General features: G+C 39.4%; 1 protein-coding gene across 1 annotated transcript in view; it reads right to left on the bottom strand.

Annotated features, from left to right (window-relative positions):
• cemip (cell migration inducing hyaluronidase 1) overlaps positions 1 to 16,192 on the bottom strand; it is a 130,535-nt gene that overhangs the window by 34,389 nt on the left and 79,954 nt on the right. Inside the window, exon 11 of the mRNA XM_058401724.1 lies at positions 14,714 to 14,905. Coding sequence (XP_058257707.1) covers positions 14,714 to 14,905 — 192 coding nt within the window. The remainder of the gene's footprint in view (positions 1 to 14,713; positions 14,906 to 16,192) is intronic.

Below are 16,192 nucleotides of genomic sequence, written 5' to 3'. Positions count from 1 at the left end.
CTAAGCAGCAAGTCAAATTCTAGCTAATGGTAAATATTGGTTATATGAAGAAAATTAGCTCAAGCTTTCACTTGAGTACATTTTTGACTTAAGAATGATCTATACTTTCACCTTCACAATATAATTTCCCAGTACTTTTTAAACCACTGGTTGTGTGACATTTCTCAATATGTCTGAAACCAAGGACGTTCAGTTAGCTGTTGTTGCTACAAAGTACTGTGTAATTTTATTCACAGAGATGTTTTTCTTACTAAATACATTTGAATATTTATGGAGGTTTTGTCTCATTTCTAAGCTGTCACTCTGCCTTTACTTTCTCTGTGTAAAAATGACTAAACAGCTACATGCTAGTTAGATCATTAGCCTCAGTTATTAGCTAGTTCATGCTCAGTGTTTATATTTCCCAGTTGCCTAGCAACAATGTTCACACTATTTTAACCATGGGAATTGCAAGTGGTATGTGTTCAGCATGTGAAAAGATGAGCAATCGTTGTCTGGCTCCTTCAAACAACTTTTGGCTTCACAGCTCTAGTCATATTGCTGCCAAATTAGCCAAGGCTCATCTGGCTAACGCAGGTGCATTAGCTTGTGGCTGTGGGAGTCTGAACTCAGACCTGACAGACACAGTCCGCCACACAACAAATGCTACTGCTCAGCCATCGTCTGGTGTATATAACACCTTTCACCCAGGCGTGAGTACACACACAGAGTCTCTCCCTCTCTCTCTCTCTCTCTCTCTCTCTCTCTCTCTCACTCACTCACTCTCACTGTAATGCAAAATTAGTGTTAATTTACTATGATTGCTCAGTTTTTGTTCTTCTTTCAGCTGCTCACATTAGAAGTCGCCACAGTGGATTCTTTGATCCACATGTTTGATTTCTCGCTGGTTTAATGCCAGATGCCCTTCCTGGCACAGCTCTCATATTTTTATCCGGGCTTGTGACTATGAACTTAGAGTATACTAGTTTCTGTGCCCCCAATGGCTGGGTTTAGTTCCCTGCCTTAGAATCAAACCCAGGCCATAGTGGTGGGAGCATGGGACCCTTAGGCACATACATATGTACATATACCATAATGTCCAGGAAAAATATAGATATAACAAATGCATTATACAGTACATCAGTAGCATATTCATTTGATTGATTTATAATGCTAGCTCACAGCGTTCATACTGTATATTATAGAGCAGTGTGTGTGTGTGTTTGTTTATGTCTTTTCCAGCATGCATACATACACTATATTGCCAAAAGTATTCGCTCACCTGCATTGACTCGCATATGAACTTAAGTGACATCCCATTCCTAATCCATAGGGTTCAATATGACGTCGGTCCACCCTTTGCAGCTATAACAGCTTCAACTCTTCTGGGAAGGCTGTCCACAAGGTTTAGGAGTGTGTTTATGGGAATTTTTGACCATTCTTCCAGAAGCGCATTTGTGATGTCACACACTGATGTTGGACGAGAAGGCCTGGCTCTCAGTCTCCGCTCTAATTCATCCCAAAGGTGTTCTATCGGGTTGAGGTCAGGACTCTGTGCAGGCCAGTCAAGTTCATCCACACCAGACTCTGTCATCCATGTCTTTATGGACCTTGCTTTGTGCACTGGTGCACAGTCATGTTGGAAGAGGAAGGGGCCAGCTCCAAACTGTTCCCACAAAGTTGGGAGCATGGAATTGTCCAAAATGTCTTGGTATGCTGAAGCATTCAGAGTTCCTTTCACTGGAACTAAGGGGCCAAGCCCAGCTCCTGAAAAACAACCCCACACCATAATCCCCCCTCCACCAAACTTTACACTTGCCACAATGCGGTCAGACAAGTACCGTTCTCCTGGCAACCGCCAAACCCAGACTCGTCCATCAGATTGCCAGATGGAGAAGCGTGATTCGTCACTCCAGAGAACGCGTCTCCACTGCTCTAGTGTCTAGAGTCCAGTGGCGGCGTGCTTTACACCACTGCATCCGACGCTTTGCATTGCACTTGGTGATGTATGGCTTGGATGCAGCTGCTCGGCCATGGAAACCCATTCCATGAAGCTCTCTGCGCACTGTTCTTGAGCTAATCTGAAGGCCACATGAAGTTTGGAGGTCTGTAGCGATTGACTCTGCAGAAAGTTGGTGACCTCTTCGCACTATGCGCCTCAGCATCCGCTGACCCCGCTCCGTCAGTTTACGTGGCCTACCACTTCGTGGCTGAGTTGCTGTCGTTCCCAAACACTTCCACGTTCTTATAATACAGCTGACAGTTGACTGTGGAATATTTAGGAGCGAGGAAATTTCACGACTGGATTTGTTGCACAGGTGGCATCCTATCACAGTTCCACGCTGGAATTCACTGAGCTCCTGAGAGCGACCCATTCTTTCACAAATGTTTGTAAAAACAGTCTGCATGCCTAGGTGCTTGATTTTATACACCTGTGGCCATGGAAGTGATTGGAACACCTGATTCTGATTATTTGGATGGGTGAGCGAATACTTTTGGCAATATAGTGTACATACTCACATACAGATGACATATTATAATTATGAACCCCTGCCCCATGAACCCCTCTACTCACATACACCAGACACCCCCCCACACACACACACACTCTTGCTCTCTTTTGCTCTCTCCAATGACATTTGCATATAACGCATATAATGCATGTGTGTATGACAAAAACAACGCGTCAAAGAGACAGATGCTCCTGCTCTCTCTGCCGTCCTGAAAGCGCAGTGTGTAAAATGAGTAGCTTCGGGCTCGCACGGCAATGCCTAATGACTCTCATTATGACTACCATGTTTTTAAAATGAGACAAAAGGGAAAAACCACAATAATACAACACTCTCAGGCATAACACAAAGCTGGAGCTGTCACCTCCCTATCACCCGCAGACACACAAATCCTCGGCGGCATATATCCATATCGCACACCCACATCTCGACAGCGTGGCAGACGCATAATGAACAACACGACAAACGTGTGTGTGGGTGTGTGTGGATCTTGTCCTCTTAATCTATTTGGCATCTCTTACACACAACATGATCTAGACAGTATGATGTGCCCTCATCTCAAGACAAATTACAGCAGGCAGATAATGAGGGTCTGACCTTTGAACTTTGCTGTCAAGAAAAGATTTCAAGTATGCAGGCTCAGGTGAGAGTCTGAAAGAGTGGGTATGTGTGTGCAAGTCAGGACACATACGACCCAAGTCATTAGGCCTTTCACATGCCTGAGACATCATTAAAGCACCTAAGGAGGACAAACACCCCTACACACAGAAACACACACACCACATCAATACAACTCTCTCTTTATATATAAAGTTCAATTAAATGAGCATATTTAATGAATCTTTGAATCTGTGCTCTCAATCTGAGGAATGAACGGGGCTCATCAGATCAGCTCATACCTTTTGGGTTTTTAATAAAAGAAAGAGACAGAAAATAAGGAGAAAGCATAGATTTACACCCACACATTGAGGTGTCCAAACAGTCTCTGACACAATGAATGACAAAAGTATTTATGTTTTTTTTTTTATTATATCTGACACCTTTCAGACTGAGACCCTTGCTGAAGCACAGCAGTGGTGCTCTAAACTATATATTTACAGCATGTTTGCAGCCCTACATGCCCCTCTGCCTACCTTTATTTATGTGCACTGTAAAAGAAACCAAACAGCTACTGTAATTAACCAGAAGTGTCAGTTTTGCTTTAATTAGGATTTTTTTTAGGTGTGAAAAGGACAAAAGGGCCTTGCTACAGGACTCGAAAATGATGATTTGTTAGTCCAAGGATATAAACTCACAGCTTCAACTCTAAAAAAAAACCATAACCATCACTCAGTAGGTGGGGTTTTTGTATATTAACATTACTGACACTGAACTAACAAGAGGAGTGACTGCTGGCAACAGAAAGTAGGCTGTAAAGAGTTTCTGACCATTAAGGAATCAAAGCTGGATTACTGAACTGCTTTGAAAATCTGCACAAATTTGGATCTATCCGTACAAAAAGAAATATTATACAGGTGAAGGATGCCAATTCTCCAGCTGGGTGCTACCTGGGAAAACATGGCAAGCAGCAGTAACTCAGGAACTCCAATTAGTGGCATGAGAAACAAAACATTGCTGCCATGGGAAAGCGGGCTAAACTAAAATTTATTTTGAAGCCGTGCCTAATTCTTGTTGTCGATCCGAATCCATCACAGTGTTAACGCAAACGGATCGTCATAAACGGATTACATATAAGCAGGCATCTAATCAAAGCCAGCCTTCGTTCACCTGCATTAGACTGGCACAGTCAGCGACAGCAAGTGCTTCTAATTCCACCACTCTTCAGAGCCAAGAATAGACCTGATGAGGTTTTAATGTAATTGCCAGCGTGAGCATGTGCGCGCTGTTTAGCAGTGATGAATCACGATGGGGAAGAAAAGGAAGAGGTGCGAGCCTTCTGCGCTCTCAAAATAGAGAGACCCAGCAGGCAGAGTTGCAAGAAGTCACATAGAACTCAAGAAAAACTCAGAGGTCATGAAGGAGAGACACAATGCAAGAAGATTTTGGGATCTTATAGATCTTACACCAAAATGTCCATTCAAATCATGTTTTTATGCTAGTTTCTATTAATATGGTGAACCAGAGCAACAAAATGATGTCATCAAAATTGTTTGAGACTCTAACTCTGGCTTTTGGGGTGTTACCTTTAAGGGTATGTCTTCTCTATGTTCAATCTTCTCTACCAAGGATCTGTGCAGGCTTTCATTCCAATCAAGCAGGATTCACACCTGATTCCACTAGTTTTATCAGTTGCACTTGGCTTTCAGTAGGTATGTCTTCTGATTGGTTGGGAAGACTTTTCCGACACACTTCCTGTGTCTAACTAACCCTAGTCTAGTCTTGTTCTTTTAGCCCTGGTGAATGTAAAACACTATAAAAACTGAATCTTAATGTCTTCCCTGGTGGTCAAATATATAAGTATCTTTTGCTTGTAACAAAAACAAGAACATAATATATTACTGAATCTTAAAGGTTACTTGAAGATACACTTGGATTACTTGGAATAAAAATGTATCTGTACCAGACCTTTACTGACAGGCTGTATCCCAAAAACTATGGTTTGATAGAGATTTGCAGTAGTTCTCATTCCAACAAATAAATGATGAGGTAGCTGTCAGTGCATCAAAATCAAATCAGAAAGAGCAGCTGCTAGTAAATAATTGCAAACTATTCATAGCTACCTAAAACCCTGCTAACTAAGAAGTGAATTATCTTTTAGCAAGATAGCATGCATGATTAATCAACACATTAGCAGAAAGAACAAGGACATTGGACAAATGTGATGTTTTGGTGTCCTTTTTGTCAGTTGTTTCAAATAATAAATGTTTCCATACTAGAGCCTATAGTCTATAGTCAGATCTAATGTTATAGATAATTACAGGCCACCTTCAAATTCTAGAATTCAAGAAAAAAATCAGACAAGTCTTTAGAAGTGAATTGCATTTGTTCTGGCAATGTTGTACACTGTGGATTCTGGACAGGGCAAATCATTTATACCAAAAGCACCACTCTTCTCTTTATCCACATACCAGCTTCTCTACTATACACAAACTCTTTGTGATTCGTTGTTCTTGTATTTTTATTTTACTTTATGTTTCCATTCCGTTTTTCACATAGACAAGTATATAATCTTTTCAGGTTGTCCTAAAATCTGATGGATGGAAAGTATGCCAGAGTGCTAAGATGGACAGAGACAAAAACAGGCCAAGACATGTAAACAGAGAACACAGAAGAAGGATGGTAGAGTGTTATTTAAAGGTCAGCCAGTCTCCTTCAGGGTGTCTTCTATATTAGCCCTAAGATGGCAAGAAATACTTGAGAGTGCTTTTAGTAAAATGACTACAGTTGGACACTGCATCCTCTGTCCTGCAGATGGAAAAGAAGCAAAATAAGTAGCGACTTGGAGGGAGAGGCTGAAAGCATTCTTTCCCCTAGGCCTAAAAGCTTCTCCTCCTTTGCTGAAGGAAAAGATCTTGCTCCGTTCTTCCTGCTAAGCAGCGTGCACTCCCTACTTCCAAAGAATTCAAATCCATTAGACACTATGGCCACTTCTAACCAGATTACACACTAAAGACACAAATAAATTCTTTCCACTTTCCATCACTGGTGATCCCTTCCTGATCCTGTGTTGAGATTTCTCATCTTTTATTTTCCTGGTGAAACTTGACATTCTTCGCTTTCCCATTTGTTTGTGGTTTCCCACAGATGTGCTTTTTAAGGCGAATTGAAATGCACCTCTGGAGGCGAAATAAGCAATTATGTCCCATGAAAGCCAAAGACGTGTCAGGTTTTGATGTGAAGAGCATCACTGAAGATCTGAGGCTGTGAATGTCAGGCATTGAATTGCTTGGAGATACATGCGCTTTACATAAAGATTAAGCCCAAGCCATGGCGGAGGTGGTAACCGAATTAATCCCACTGGAAAAAATGTGACTGAAAAGCACTGTCTGCCCTATTCTGCATGCATGAGCTCAGAGACGCCCTTGATTGGTTAGTGTCAATCTGAATGACAGCAGAGCAAGTGTAACAACATCTCCCCTTCCACACAGAGAGCATGGCCAATTTTTACTTTCTTGACTCTCAGCCACAGATAGCTGTTATCTTTAAAGCTGTAACAAGGTTTTCTCACAGGGGAAGGTTATAAAGGTTTGTGGTTACTTGCTAAAGAAAATATATTGTTCAACACATTTTGACCAATCAGAAATGAGAATTCAACAGCACTTCATGCAAAATACATTTAACCTGCTGGATAAATTACACATCACGGACTAACTGATTGATTGATACATTTCACTCTGTAGGTTCCTACTGGTCTTAAAACTTAGTGGTTGTGAGTTCCAATTCCCAGGTACACCAAACTACCACCCCTGGGCCCTTGAGCAAGGCCCTTAACCCTCAATTGCTCAGTTACATAAAATGAGATAAAAATTTAGATCATTCTGGATAAGGGTGTCTGCCAAATGCCAAAAATGTAAATGTACTGGTTACAGTAACCAATACTATCCAGGAGCATGTCCATGTATTATAAATCCTGAATTAAATGATTTTGCTGGCAAGTAAAAGGCTCTGAGTTCAAATTCTATGACTTCTACAGAGACACTTAGCTTTGAATAAAAGAGTCTACAAAAGGAATTAGTGTAAATGTAACCGTACATGCACAAGACATTTAGTCACAACTGCTGAAGGGAAACAAATAACCGATGTTTATTACTGCATTTATAAACATGAGTCAGTCCTAGCAGAAGGTACAGGTTCCTTAATGTGATCCATCTCCTGTCTCCAGCTCAGACTCATACAATTACTCTCTCTCAGTCCAAAAGAAAAGAAATTGAAGCTGATGTATTAGAAAAATGAACAGATGCCAGAAATGTTTCAGCATTGATGGCAAAGCAGATCGGCAGGTGGGATTTGTCAGCAGCCCTGAGTCATCGTGCATCTACAGACTTTAGTTAAAAAATGCAAGGAGCATAGTTTGGGCTCTAAAAAAAACAACATGGTTGTGAAAGGCAGGTAAATGGAGAGGGGTGTTTTCAACCCAGGAGCCTTTAGGCCAGAGCAATTAACGGTGTTGTTTTACCAGTGCTGCTCCATCATGACAGCTGATCACGGGTTGATGACAGCGGTCGCGTATTTGTTTTCGGTGGGTTTGAAAGCCAAAGAATTCTAATCTGCCCTGAGGAAAGAATAAAATAAAGAGAGACTAGCTCTTGGAAGCTATTGGCAGTGTGGAAGAAATATGCAGCAACTCTGCATGAGCTGGTAGGTAAGCGGCAATCAGAGACACGCAGGCCTCAACAGAAATGGTAAGAGTCTGTATCTGTGGATAATAAACCAAGAATGAGGCCACAGTCAGTAACTGGAAATTCATGGGATGAAATGTCCATTCAAACGGAGGAGGAAAAAATGAACCTCAAATGAACTCCATAAATCTCTTTTGGTAGTAATTCCAATAAACTGAAAAATTGAGCAAAGTGGAGCAAAAAAAAAATGTAAGTAAATTAAATATTAGCTCTCCATTTTTAACTTATTTTCCTGGTAAGACTAATTTAATTGAAGGGAACAGAATGAATTTATTTATTAACTTAGTTTCACATTCATGACTTGAAGAAAATTAGCTTCTTAATTACTGAACTGAATAAACTGACGTTCATGGCTAGTGGCTACAGGCTATTTTGCTTCGAAAAAATAAAAATAATAAAAATAAAAAATAAAAATACCAGTCATTATTTATCCTAAACTTTAAAGTGTTAGCTGACACAATTTAGCCTAAATAGCAGAGCCCCTATTTATACAGTTTGGAACAACAGGGGCACATATGAAACTTGCTGAAACTCAAGGCATAACCTTTGAAATCCCCAACTTCATTTCCAGCATGAGTGTGTACTTATAATCCTCAGACTATTAATGCATGTGGGTATTTCATCTCCTTGAATCATAAATATTAAAAGAATACTGATCTCCTAAATCTCACAGCAAACTGTGCCTATTCTAATTCACTTCCTCTCATTAAGCCAGGATATAAACCAGACTCAACTCAATTGGTATACGTGTGTTCGGAATTCTCTAGGTCAGATTAACATTTGATTCTTAAAGTTGTCAATACAGTGGTTTCGAAAAGGATTTCTACATCATTGGACAAAGCAGTGCACAAAGCACTGGCCACTTTCCTCATCCTGTTAGTGCTGTGTGTCGGTGGAATTAAATGAGAGAGAAGCACTTTATTTCACAGTCCTCTAAAATTCAGAGATTAACCAAGTAAGTACCAGGTGGTAGGCTAACTAGACTATAATGAAATGTATTGTGGGTGTTTAATGAGTATAATGAGTGTATAAAAAAAGTGTAGTACCGGGTATTTATTTGTGGTTGTGATGATGATTATTCTAATATATTCCTCGTATACTCCACTTAATTATTCTAATAAATTTCCTTCTAAGTATAAATGGGCTAGCAGGGATAGTCTTTTCTCTGTCATTCAAAGCTAAAGACATCAATATATGGGCATTTACTGTTTGCAGATGTTTTATACAGATGCGATTATTTTGGAATTTTGTACATCTAAGCTTAATAACACCAGCAGTGGTTATAAGACAAATACAGAAAATGGGATAACGAAGAAGCAAGGCTAGGTCAGATTTCTCTACTAGTCCAGACTGTAGATTTTTCAGTGTCAGGACAGAAATGCTCTACATGGAATAAATCTTTATTTGGGGTGCGATTTTTATAGACTATGTAGGTAAACATGTCAAGAAAATATAAAGATGCTAACCTAGGTTCAGAAAATGAATATATTAATGCATCTAGATAACTAACTTGTTATTACACTCGTTATTACATGATATTAGTTCCATGATTTGTCCACCTCTGTATGATCACTTGTTAATTCTATAGTTTATTAAAATCCTCCAAAAAGTTATTTTTTAAGTATTAGATACATGCGAAACACAAGAGCAAATCACATCTCCTTGAATAAGTCGCACTCATTTTAGCTGAAAACGTCAAACACATTTTAGCAACACATTATACCTGTGCTGTGGTTCTTGCATTGCTCTTCATTTTCTTCAAATAAATGCTTGACATGCCTTACCTCACATGCTTGCGGTTCATTGTGTCTTTCAGCACAAAGCATTATGGGCTGAGAGCTTTTTGGCAGCACCTGCTGTCCAACCAATCTCTAATGAGAAGCATTAAATTGAGGATTTTCTTCCTGAGGTGTGCTTTAAGAGCCAGAAATAGGCCTCTGTTAGTGCGCAGCTCACCATGGTAACTGAGAAAAACAATAATATTCAGCATAAAAAGAAAAGAAAGAAATTTAGATATGAATAAATTGAGCGCTCATCCTCGCCCCTCACTGAGTGGACCATATAATGAAGTAGGGAGTGGTCTTGAGAATGGACAACAAAGTGAACCAGAGTGTGATACAATAAAATACTTAGTAATAAATCTCAATGTTCCAGATTTAACATCAATTTAATATTCAATTTCACCTAATAACAATAATAACGCAAATTATTTTCTAGCAGGCCAGCTGTTTTCTTTAGAATAATAATGACTTCACTAACAAAAAATGAGGAGTTTGGTGCTCATCATCAGCCCAAGTTATTTTGGATAAAGGCATGTAACAAATAAATATAACTGTTGATCAGAAGAAATGGTCCTATCTAAGTTTGGCTCAGAATATGAAAGCATCTTAAGTCTTCAGCCATCAGCATGTTTTAGAGATGATATTTACAAGGGTTGGTAAAGATAAAGACAAAGTCACCATTGCAAGCTTGCACAGTTTCTCACTGGCCATCAGAATTTCATGACAACTTATACAACTACAGGAGTTACCTTTTGGACAATGCAGGAATCAAAAACTAAGGTAAACTGCTGAAAGTACAAAAAAAAAGAAAAAAGAAAATAGACTACAAGGCAGACGAAAAACATCTTCATTTGTTCCATATTTACCTGCAGGTGATATGTGAAAGCAATTGAGAGTTGAGTCTGGAGAATAAAATGCAGTTGAAAGTTATGAAATGCTTGGAATGAAGCAGCTTGGACATGCCTTGGTCATGTAACATATTCATGAGCTCATGATGAATCATCCGAATATTCATCAGAGTGAAGCCTCCACACAACGTCCGCTTGTTCTGCAATTACGATATATTGTTTGTGGAATCCTGCTGAACATCATCTCCGTGCGAGGAATGCTGAGGTTAAAGTGCCCAAAAGTGACTCTTGGCTAGCTTTGGGTAAGAGATTAAGCTCAAAATCTCCTAATATTCCTTAAGGAAAAGCCAAAATCATGAGACATGATTTTGTCATGGATTAACCACACTATCAGTGACAACTACACACTTTACTTCATTTCCAATTTCATTTTTTATTTCCAAAGAAGTAAAAGCAACATGAGTCACTCTGAAATTTTGTCTCTGCTATTTCTGACAATACAACTTTCTGACTGACAAAAACAATGACTCAGTTTCCTTTCTTTTGCCTGAATTTTAAAAAAAAATGATCAAATGCAGACACAATGTAGGTGTACCTAGTACCCCAATTAACATGATTCCATACTCTTGTTAGTCACTACTTCATCTTCAGTAACTGCTTTATCCTGGTCAGGATTTCAGTGAATAGAAAGCTGGGAACACTGGGCATGAGACAGGAATGCACCACAGATGGAATGGCAGACCACACACGCACACACACACACACACACACACACCTTTCACATCTGGCACATCTTTGCAATTTATCGTCACCAGTCCAAATAGCAGTCTCTCCAGGATTGAAATTTTGCAATTGCAGAAATTAATGTAAAATCAAGAAAACTTCAGAGGAGCTTGCAATCTTTCTAAATTAGCGTTGATTTGATGCAGTTTTGGGCCAAGATGCATCAGGTGACGTCATCAAAACACACAATCAGCCAAATCCTTCTTTGAACATGAGTACAGCTATTACAGAAAGTAATTACATGTGTGCTTCACTGGTAGGAGAAAGAAGAATCTGTAATTACAGTTCAAAATTCAAGATGTTTTCCGGAAACGGCAAAAAATGCAAAAAAAACCCGACAATGATGCTGCAAAATCAAGCAATTGATTGCAAAAGAATTTAGAAAACAGAGAACCTAAATGGTTCTGTGCAACGGCAACGCTACCCGCTGCATCACTTTACACCGTGCCACCTCACTCTTAATATGCTGCGAATGTTTAAAGCAAGAAATTCCCCTGTGCAATCTGCAGTGAATACATACATCATCGACTGATCGATACATACTGAGGGCTTTCTGGCTGTTTGTCTGTCTGTCTTGTCACCTTGTTTCTTTTTTATGACCTGTGAAAAGAGTTACGCCTGTACTTTCTCACATTTTCTTCCCCCCTGTAGAGAGTCATCGAGGACCCATTCCAAAGCGCATGAGCAAAAAGATTCCTCTGGACATAACAGCATCTATTTTCTGCACGATGAACGCTATTTGGCCCTGATAGTCTTTGGCACCTATTGACTGCCAGGGTGCTGTAGTATACAATTCCTGTAAAAGTCAATCATGGAGGGGAAAAAACACATGTCCAAACATCTAAAAAAAACACAGGGGAAAATTTCACACAGTGAGTCTACAACACTTCGACCACAGAGTATGGCGAGTCTAAACTATTTATTCTTGTAAGCTTTCCTCCTTAGTGAGATGTAATGCAATCCATAACTGAAAAATCCTCAGGGATGAATGGGGGAGATTCTACATGACATGCGTAATGTAACTGAGATGACTCCAAAAATCCAGGTCATGGAATTTCATATAATTCCTGTCTTAATTGTTTTTGCCATTCCATCATGCTTCCCATCGGTGAAAACATCCCAGAGGAATCCAAGAGAACATGCTTGGCAAAACAGCTACTTAAGATACTTCCACTCATATTTATTCCACTGAAACCTTAAGAATATGTTACGTATTTCTGGCAAAGCAAAACAAACTTGCACGCTCTGTTCACTGCTTAGCAGCGCATTTCCCCCTTCAACAGATTTTAACGCACTGTAACGTACACACCAAATTTCGTCTCTCGTTAGTGAGTGAGTGATGGAAATCAACTCATCGTCTTTTTTGCTTCAGATTTATAAACACTTCTTACTAACAGCTGAATTTCAGCTTAGCTTAAAATGACCTTTTCATGTTTACTGCTGCAGAAATGAGGAGGTGGAAAAACAGATTCCAAATTAAAAGAACACGAAGCGGTTCCGAAAAAACACAAAAACATTATGAAAAGGTAGGTACATACTGTGCAGCAAATCCTTGTGGCTAATTAGTCATGGCATCTATCCAACTTCAAATGAAACTTACTTTCTAACTGATCTTCATGAGGACAGGACTGTCTGTACGCTTTGAAAATGACAAAATATTTTGTCATTATTGTTAAGCTGTGTCTTGCACAGTGCCTGTCATATGGATTCTCAGACATTATATTTTCTGATATGGATGTTTCTGATGCACATAAGATTTATCAAATTGTTCCTCAGGGAATCCCAAGCAATCCATTTTACTGTTAGCATCAAACCCAAACCGAGTAATCAAGAACAGGAGCTGTGTCCAGCTTGCATATTATGATCATGTATATGCATCCATCCCTTTTCTGTACTGCTTATCCTATGAAGGGTCACGGGGAGCGTGGAGCATATCCCAAAGGACTCAAAGCAGGGGACACCCTGGACAAGGTGCCAGCCCATTACAAGGCACAATCACACACACACACTCACACACCTATTCACACATTAGGGACAATTTAGAGATGCCAATCAGCCTACAACGCATGTATTTGGACTGGAAGAGGAAAATGGAGTACACATAGGAAACTCCCCAAAGCACGGTGAGAATAGTAAGGCAAACATACTAAAAACTAATCCACCTTTCCCCCTGACATCAAGTATATAAAGGCTATAAATATTTACTATGCAGTAGGAAAGTAATGCAATGCCACCATCTGTATCTGTTTAGTGCTCTAAATATTCATATCTGTTTTAAGCTCATTTTAAAAAAAAGAGAGAGAGAGAGAGAGAGAGAGCCCTACCACTATGTCCCTAAAAACACTGGGGAAAAAAATCTAATCCAGTCTGTCTCCATCAAAATAAAAATCTCCCACTTAAGGCTTTTTTTGCTGCTTCCTGTGGGATCTTGCTCCCAATGCACACCTCTCTCTTTCTGTCGAATTAAAAAAAAAAAGTTTTGTCGCTCCTATTCATCCTATTTATCTGTACGTGTATCTGTTTGCAAATAATGTATCCATATTCTGTTACATTACTAATACATAGTGATGAAATCTAGAACATAATTAAATACAACAGTTTTGTAAGTAGGCTCATATTTAAGGGCTAAAAAATAATAAAATGTTAGATGTTATTTAATAAGATAGAATAAAACATGACATGGTAGCATTTATACGGTACCTGTGAATTAGCTGTTACTATAAACGTAATGTGGATTTTTTATAAACCCGTGATCTTGCAGTTGCCACTACTGTCAGAGGTGCTGTTAGAGAGGCTCAATTAACACCTGTGCACTGCATGTATAGCAGCAAATAATAGTGCTGGATTGACTTCAGTGCTACCTGATGTTGGCTAGCTCTATTATTTTAAGATCTTTTTTACATACTAGATTTGTTCATTATCTTAGTATCATGTCACCCTTACATATAAGCCCACTTATATGAATGTTCTATTTACTTGACAGGGTGAACCAGTATCATGAGGTATTTATTAATAGAGCATATCTGTCACACTAGATGAGAGAATCTGCCAAATGCCATAATTGTAAATGTATCAACACTCTAGACAGTTATGTATAATTAAAATAATCTTAAATAGTACATAAGCATGCAAATTTAGACACTGCTACTGATTAACTGTATGCGGGCCCCTGTGGACCAGGTTGGGAAACCCCTAAATGAGTGCTTTGGAAACTGGGCCATGTGCTTGAGTGAAAAGTGTGTCAAAGAATCAAAATCATTTAGATCCTAAATATAAGGTTGCCTGAGGAAAATGGTGCGCGTGTTAAAGTCTTCTTTATTTAATAGAACAGATAATTATGTAGTAGTTGTAGTGAGTCAGTGAGACTGGATGAAGTTTGTCAGATCAGTGGAAAAACATATTAAACCACAATTTCAGACACACTGACTCACTATAGTTGGTATTTGTCATGGATTGGAAAAACACACACTGACCTTCCACTTTGACCTGGTTTGCAGTACAGGTGGCACAAGGCAGGATACTGAACTCTTCAGCCTGGTACATAGAGTAATCAGTGCTGGACACCACTAAGCGATCCCCGGGCGTCCATCCAAGCGCTTCGTCCACCAGGAACAACATACTGCAGTTCGACAGGGTGTCTATGGAGATGGAGGCCTGTGGACGAACTATAAAAACACACAGACAGAGTTTCTTATTTCCTCATCTATTCTGCATGTGTGACTAATATTACAATGAACAATGGCTAGACCAAATTATAATGTGCTGTATAATAATGAGCTCTAAAGCAGTGCACTTCAGTGAGAGGATGTAGACACACGCACGAAACCGACACAATTTCATGGTCTTTTTCTTCAAACACGCAAATTGACCACACTATATTATAAAGCTACTCTATTTGACCATTACCATTCCATTCCAAAACCATGGACACTAATATGCATTTGGTCCCTACGTTGCTTCTTTAGCAGCCTCCACTCTTCTGGTAAGCTTTTCCACTAGATTTTGGAATGTGGTTGTGGGGATTTGTGCTCATTCAGCAATGAGGGTATTAGTGAGCTCATGCACTGATGTCAGTGGAAAAGCCCTGCCATGCAGTGATTGCTCCAGTTCATCCCAAAGGTGTTCAGTGGGATTGTGGTCAGGTATCTGGGGAGGAAACTTGAGTTCTTCCACCCCAACCTTGACAAACCATGTCTTCATGGGGCTTTGTGCACAGGGGCATTGTCATGCTAGAACAGGTTTGGCCTCAAATTTTCCAGTGTTTTGTAGTTACATTGTAGTTAAGGTTAGCTCTTCATTAATTTGTGATTAGTACATAGCTTAACCTCATCCTTTGTGCATATTTAAGTAAGTATTAATTAATTTTATTTTCTCATAATCATATGAAGTTTTAAAGCAGGCATCTAAGGAAAATGATGATACATAATTGTTCAATCAAAGTAATTGCTCCATACATCTGGGAAGAATAATATGTTGATTTATACTCCTTGACTCGTTCACATCCGTCCTGTTAGTTATGTTATGTTGTGTTATAGACGCCCCCTTATCTTTAGTACTTTGAAACCCAAACATGCTGGAGCACAGAGCTGAACAGAGAGGGTCACTAGATTTTCTTTGGCACAGAAGAAAACACAATCTGTTGCAAAAGCTAAAAAGCATAAAAAGTAAAAGTAAATCTGGGAGCTGTCTATTTTTGTAGAGAAATATAAACCCACTGTTCTCAAATGTGATGAATTTAGACATCAAATTGGCTCAATTACTCATAAATTAATAAAGCACAGGAAAGTTATATGAATATTGGCTATAAATCTCTATAAATTCCCATCTCTCTCTCTCTTACTCGCACTTTCTCTCTACAAGTGACCAAGTTTCCACATCCACCACCTACAACTCATACCCAAGAGTCTTTAGCAGGTGGCATGGCTATCTAACTCTCAGCTACATTCTCAGAC

Source organism: Hemibagrus wyckioides, linkage group LG10 (genome assembly GCF_019097595.1).
Source record: "Hemibagrus wyckioides isolate EC202008001 linkage group LG10, SWU_Hwy_1.0, whole genome shotgun sequence".
NCBI classification, from domain to species: domain Eukaryota; kingdom Metazoa; phylum Chordata; class Actinopteri; order Siluriformes; family Bagridae; genus Hemibagrus; species Hemibagrus wyckioides.
Note: the sequence above shows the minus strand (reverse complement) of the source record. Positions and strands in the feature narration are given on the sequence as shown.